This window comes from Balaenoptera musculus, chromosome X (assembly GCF_009873245.2).
Source record: "Balaenoptera musculus isolate JJ_BM4_2016_0621 chromosome X, mBalMus1.pri.v3, whole genome shotgun sequence".
Taxonomy (NCBI): domain Eukaryota; kingdom Metazoa; phylum Chordata; class Mammalia; order Artiodactyla; family Balaenopteridae; genus Balaenoptera; species Balaenoptera musculus.
The window spans coordinates 39,388,481-39,395,497 of NC_045806.1; the positions used below are offsets into that span (position 1 = coordinate 39,388,481).

The following is a 7,017-nucleotide window of genomic DNA, read 5'->3' on the forward strand; positions in this document are numbered from 1 at the left end:
CATCTATTTTATGAATTTGCGCTTGGTAACAGGTGGGTAACATTATTAGGAGTTATAGCTAGCAGGGTCCTTAAAGATGATTCTGTCCCTGTCCCCCTTCCATTATATATATATATTTTTTTTTTAAAAAAATTCTTTTCCAGATTCTTTTTCCTTATAGGTTATTAGTTCCCTGCACTATACAGTGGGTCCTTGTTGGTTATCTATTTTTTTTAACACCTTTATTGGAGTATAATTGCTTTACAATGGTGTGTTAGTTTCTGCTTTATAACAAAGTGAATCAGCTATACATATACATATATCCCCATATCTCCTCCCTCTTGCGTCTCCCTCCCTCCCATCCTCCCTATCCCACCCCTCTAAGTGGTCACAAAGCACCGAGCTGATCTCCCTGTGTTATGCAGTTGCTTCCCACTAGCTATCTATTTTACATTTGGTAGTGTATATATGTCCATGCCACTCTCTCACTTTGTCAATTATATTTTGAGGATGAGAAAATTGAAGATGACTTATCTGAAGAATCATAGAAAATTAGTGGCAGGGGAGGACAGATCTCAGGGGGCTTTGTCTCCCGGTTTGTGGGGATGGCATGGGGAGGGATGCCCTACCCTGTGGGGTAACCTCATTGTCCTCTTTTTCTGTCCCCACCTTCCGAGGAAGCTGTACCGAGAGGGCAGCACTGACTTGGCAGGTGACTGTCATGGATCCCGGTGCATGTCCAGCCATGGCTTGAGGTGTCCCATGAGGACCAATTGAGGACAAATAAACAGGTTTACAGGCCACACTTCTCCCCCTTTCCAAATGGTAATAACTTTAGGATGCTGAATGGGAAAAAAATGAATATTCTTACCACTTTGATTACCTACTTTATTGAACTGAAGAATGTCAGTGAGAAAATGGGCCCTGCTGTTTATTGACTAAAATGTTAATATCCTAGAATTTGGAAAACAACAAAATAGAGGCAGAGTTCTAATCTTCCTTCTGAACTGACATCATGGGCATGTTTGTAGTGAGCCTGGCCGAGTTCCTCACTGGGTTGAAAGATGGAAAAGCAAGATCATAGTTTCCCAGAGCTGGAAGGAAGAATAAATGTCATGTGGTCCCATCCCTGCAAGCCCCTCGACATGGAGAGCAGGCTGGGGGTGTAGGGGAGAGTGACAACATTGGAACGAGAATGTATACTTCTTGTGCTTGCATCCAGTCAAACACTAAGTTTGTAGCCATGCCTTCCTAAATATTTCGTGCCTCTCTTCCCTCTTCTCCATCCCTCAGCTCTGCACAGGACACTTAAAACATCCAGCATCTTGCCAAAGCTCTCAGGATACAGTTCATACTTAGAGCAGTTCACAATGCTCTTCCTAAGCCCATCTCCTGCTGCTCTCCTTACAAGCTTGCTTTGGTCTCACCAAACCACTGACCATCCTTGGCTAAGCCGTATTGTTTTGGGCCTCTGGGCTTCCACTCACCTTGTTATATGCTGATCCCTTTATCTGAGACACTTACTCTTTCTTCCCTGGATAATCCCTACCCAACCCATTAAAACCCAGACAGGTATCATCTCTTCTGATTCTCACTCCCTCATCCCCCCCAGTCTGAGACAGGTTCCCTCCCACATGCTCCCATGACATCCTGTGTAGGACATTTTGTATAGTCCTCACACTCTGCTTTAATCATTGGTTCATGTCTCTGTCTTCCTTCAGGGCCAGGACTGGGCCTCCTTCAACTTTGTAACTAAGTGCCTAGCAGAGTGCTTGGTTCCAAGTTAGTACCCAATAATTTTAGTTGGATGGATGGATGGATGGTTGGGTGGGTATTTGAATGAACAGATGGTTAAATGAGTAGAGGAATACATGGAGGGCTGGATGAATGGGATGCACAGAGTGAAGGTTGGGTGGATGAATGGGTGAATGGATGGATGGATGGATGTGTGTATGGATGATTGAATGTGTAGATGGATATTTTTGCCCTAAGCTCTGGGGCCCTGAAGCTCCCAAGACCTCTGAATTCATTTGAGGAAGTGAGTTAAAGCAGTAATTACTATCACCTTCTGAGGTGAAGGAGAAAGACAAGGGCAAGGGAGAAGGGAAGGCAAAATAAAACTTAATGATTTACTTATTTTGCTGTGAGTCCTCCACCACTCAGAAGTATTTAAACATTCTTTAAGACTTTGGGAATGGGGGGTGAGGATGTAAGGCCATGTGGGTACAGTAAGGAAGGCAAGGTAAGACGTCCATCCTCGTAAGAGCCGAGGAATCCTTAGGAGTGATTCTGATCAGAAATACTGCCATTAAGTACCCCATACCCCACACTTTCACCTTACCTGTTACTTGCACATATGCAAATACTGATCAATCAGATCCTGGTAGAACTTGCCAGTTGGGGTGGTCACTTCGGATTTTATATATAGGGATATATTCAGTAGGAAGAATATGTAAATCAGGATGACTCATTTTTCTAGCTTCCCTTAACTTTTTCATTCATGATTTGAAAGTCAACATATAATGCATGGAAAACTGGTACTGAAAACATTCTAATGGTCAAAGATCATTGGTTGTGTATGGGAAGCATCAGATTCATCATTACCATTCTTGCCAAAGAAAAGATAGGGAAAGAAGGAAAGGTGACATCCTTCCACCAACCATGTGTCTTCAGCCTACCCAGCCAGCCCGGGGAGCTCACCCTCTGTTTGTTGTTGAACAACAAGCATTGTCCAATCCTTAATGAGGACCAGGACTGGAGTACTAATGCTTGCCTGGCTATAGCATTTCAGCCTAATATCTGAAAGTTTTGGATGGGCTTTCTCCTAAGGTAGCATTATGATCAGTTTTAAAAGTGGAGAAATGTTTGGAGATGAACAAAAACAAGATGAGCAAACACACCATTGGAAAGAGAGGCAAAGGATGTGAACTTGTAGACAATTTAGCAAAGAAGAAATACAAATGGGCAAGAAGCCTGCAAAAAGGGCTCAACTGAGAAGAAATCCATAATAAAAATAATAGTAATAGTAAACATTTCTGAGTGTGCAAAAAGTAAAATCTATAGGTAGAAGTCTCCATTTGGAGATTATATATATATATATATCTCAAAATCCTAAAAATTCACTGTATTTTTTGACCCAGAAATTTCACCTTTAGGAATTTGTTACAGGAATTAATCATTGATGTGCATAAAAATCTAGCCACAGGGATGTTCAACATAGCACTGTTTATAACAATGAAAAGTGAAAAAAAAAACCTAGTTATCCCACAATAGTTGATTAGTTAAATAAATTATGGTTGATTGATGCAATCGAATACCACGAAACCACTAAAAATAAAATTGTGGAGAAGAATAGTTAATGTGGAAAGGTGTTCCGATACATGATTAAGTAAAAGTTTCCAAAAGAGTATGCATAGTATGATCACATTTTTGTTGAAAAAATTTTAATCCATACTTAGAAAAAAGGTGGTAAGGATCATATACCAAAATGTTAACTAAACGCTGATCTCTTGGTGAGGAATTGTCTGTGATTTTTATTTTGTGCTTTCTTTAATCAATATTTCCTGAAAATTCTAAAATAAAGAGACATCACTTTTAAAATAAGGAAAATACTATTTACAATGTAGAGAAAAGGACTATAAACAAGTCCACGTTCCCAGAGCCACTCACTACCTCTCGCTGCTTCCTTGCGCTGAGGATGTGATTTCTCAACGTGAAGCATTCCAAACCTCAACCTGCCCCGCCTGGTGTTTTCCTGCTTGGATCTGCACACTTCCCTTTCAGGCGGGCGCACGTGGAAAATGAATTCTGAGGGAGCTGAAGTAATATCCTGAACTCAACTGGAACACAAACCTATTTGGGGAAATGCTTCCTGAATTTGGTCATTACCTGACTGATGAGAAAAACCTCATTTCTTTCCACTTGAAGAGTCGACTGTAATATTCATACACTCTTGTTTACTTATCTGGAGGAGGATATGAATCTGGAGCTCTTCCTCAGTTGAATCCCTTAATTTCCCTCGCTCCTATCTTAAAATATGCCCATATTCTCACTGCCTTCTTTCTCCAAGGAATCAGTCCCACTCCCCCTGTGTTTTTGGTCCTCTCCATCCCATTTCTTAGGTGGGAAATCTTGAGTTCATTTCCAACATCTTCATTTCCTGTCACATCGAGTTGATCAACAAAATGATTCTCTAGCTGAACTGACTTGCATCCTTCCTGCCCTGCTTTGTTCCCAATGATCTTTCTCTTGGACTAGGAGAACTGGTCTGGCAGCCCCTGCCAGCATCACCAGGCCGTTCTGCACACTGCTTTCCAGAAGATCTTTCCAAAATACAGGCCTCATCTTGTCCCCACCCTACTCAACATCCTCACCATTGCCTGCAGTAGAGCTTCCCCAATTGGAGGTCTTTCAACTTTTTAACATTCAAAATGCCTTAAAAAATGGTCTAATAGGACATGTACACACTACTATATATAAAACAGATAACTAATAAGGACCTACTGTATAGCACAGGGAACTCAATGCTCTGTAATGGCCTATATGGGAAAAGAATCTAAAAAAGAGTGGATATATGTATATGTATAACTGATTCACTTTGCTGGACACCTGAAACTAACACAACATTGTACATCAACTATACTCCAATAAAAATTTTTAAAAAATGGTCTAATAGGAAAAGTTCACATCCACTCCCTATAATATCTACCATCTCACAAAAGAAGTTCAACATTTTTGTTGGTATTTTCTATTTGTTATTTCTGTTTAGTAACTTGGTTGAATACTCAAATACATCTTTGGTTAATACAGATTGGAAATAAAATTATTGTAAATGAATGCCTTCTGCTTGGTCTTCAAATCTTACAAGCCAGAGGCAGGACCTTGGGGGAAGGCACAAGAGAAGAGGCCTATTACAAATGTTCTATTGAAAAGGGTGGAGACCACTGGCTCACAGGTTAAGTCCCAATTCCTTGGTATGGCATTCAAGGCCCCTGGCCCCATCTGACCCTTCCAACCTCCTCCTGCTGCCATGCCTCCACACGTGCCACATGCTCCAGCCACTAAGACTTCTCACCTCTTCCCACACCTCTGGGCCTTTGCTCAAGCTGATCCTTCTAACTTAAGCCCCTCTCCTCCCGCTAAATTTCAAGGTCTTGCTCAGAACACCTTCCCCTGGAGAAGGCTTTCTCCAGTCCCCATTTGGAATTAATATCCTCTCCCTGGAGCTCCCCAAGGTCCTTTACACTTCACTTCTGGCCTGCATCGGATCAGGCCTTATTATTGTTATTTGTAACACCGTTCCCCTGTCCTGATACCCCGGAGGGCAATGACCAGAGTTATAGCAATGCCATTACAGCACGTGCTGCGTCTTGGCCATAGTAAAGGCCAAGTAAAGGCCAACACATTGACCGTGTGTTGACAGGCCTGAATTCCAGAGTGTGGTACTATTCTTTGGTGAGAGCCAGGTGCATTGAGATTTACTAAACTTAGGTTTTCCTCTGACCAAGGCAACATCTCACAGCAGAAAACTTGTTCAGAAACTTTGGAGCAAACTGCCTCGGTTTGAATTCCAGATCTGCCACTTATTAGGCGGTGACCTTGGGCAAGTCACTGAACCTTGCTAGGTCTCAGTTCACTATCTGAATCATGAGTGCAAAACACTAACTCCCAGGATTGTTGTGAGGAGAAAATAAAAACAGCTTTAAATTGTCTGTCACATAGTAAGCTTTCTATAAATTTTATTTCCTTCCCACTATGAGAAATGAACTTGGTAAACTCAATAGTCCCAGGCTACTCCATTCCTAGAAAACTTTAAAACTTTAAGCTCCCACTTCCAAAGGAAACTTTGGACTTAGCATTTAGAGCTGGAGTTTGGCTTCACACCTTACCCCCTTCCCATCCCAACTTTAACTCATTCCCCCTGTGATTAAATGGCTTTGCTTCAGCTCCCACCCATAAATTCATAAATTACATCCTGACTTGATTTCAAGAAGCTCCTGGACATCATGACATGAAGGGAACAGAATGTTGCCCCTCAGAGTTATCTGATTGAGATTCTGACCTTATTTCTTCTTTAAAGAACTTCTTGCAAATAGATGTCCCGATGCAGGCATTACATTTATCAAGACCGAGGAAAGTCCTTCCAAAATTGTAGCTGGTTCTGACTCGGGGCACCAGAGAAGGAGAGGGAGAAGCCGGCGAGGAGACAGAGTAGCTCAGGCCTGAGACCCACAGCAGCAGGGCTGGCCAGCCCGGGTGGAGGGCTGCAGCCTCAGGCCCCAGCCGCGGCTCCATCATGGGCTCGGGACTCCAGCTGCAGCCCTCGGTTGCCCACTTAGGGCTGTGCAGAGGCAGGTCTTGGCAAAAGAGAGAGGGCTGGCTTCAGGGCGCTGACCCCATCCCAGCTTCCCAGGTTTCTGTTTGAGGATGTTAAGGGGCTTGGGGCTAACGAGGATGGGGAGGAGGTGAGGAAGTCCATGGAGGATGCTGATAACACCGTTTCCAGAGTTACTCTTCCTCTGCTGCAGCCTGGGGAGGGGCTGACTAGCAGATTTCGGGAAGGACAATGGCCAGGGCCTCCCTGTGCAGTCCTTTTGACAAACACAGGATATCCTGGCTGGGCAGGAAAGGTCCATGCAGGATGCATGTCCGACCTGGTTTCCACCTGGGAGTGTCAAAGGATCCTGAAGGTCTCCGCCCTCCACTGTTTTAATTCTGGGTGTATCTGTCCCTATGGATCACACACACACACAGACACACGCACACCAACCCCTCCCCGGCCCCCTGCGGTGGATAATTTGGCCTGCCCCTTAACCAGCCATATTTGGCTGTGAAATAACTAGAAGTCATTTTGCCGGCCATTAAGGGGCACATCTGATACTGATTTGAAAGGTGCAGCCTTTTTACTGCTTAGGGAACAGACAAACGCAAGTGAGTCTATGCTTCAGCCCCTCTTGCCAATCTGAGAAGAAAGGAGGGGAAAGGACCCGGTGGCCTCTGGCACGATGAGGGGAACACCAGAAAGATCCTTCTGCCTGC

The 7,017-nt window shown here is 43.5% G+C and overlaps 1 protein-coding gene across 1 annotated transcript in view; it reads right to left on the reverse strand.

Annotated features, from left to right (window-relative positions):
- DIPK2B (divergent protein kinase domain 2B) overlaps positions 1–6,398 on the reverse strand; it is a 48,827-nt gene extending 42,429 nt beyond the window's left edge. The window contains exon 1 of the mRNA XM_036840940.1: positions 6,041–6,398. Within this exon, the coding sequence (XP_036696835.1) occupies positions 6,041–6,276 (236 nt within the window). The 5' untranslated portion in view covers positions 6,277–6,398. The remainder of the gene's footprint in view (positions 1–6,040) is intronic.
- Positions 6,399–7,017: the final 619 nt, after the last annotated feature.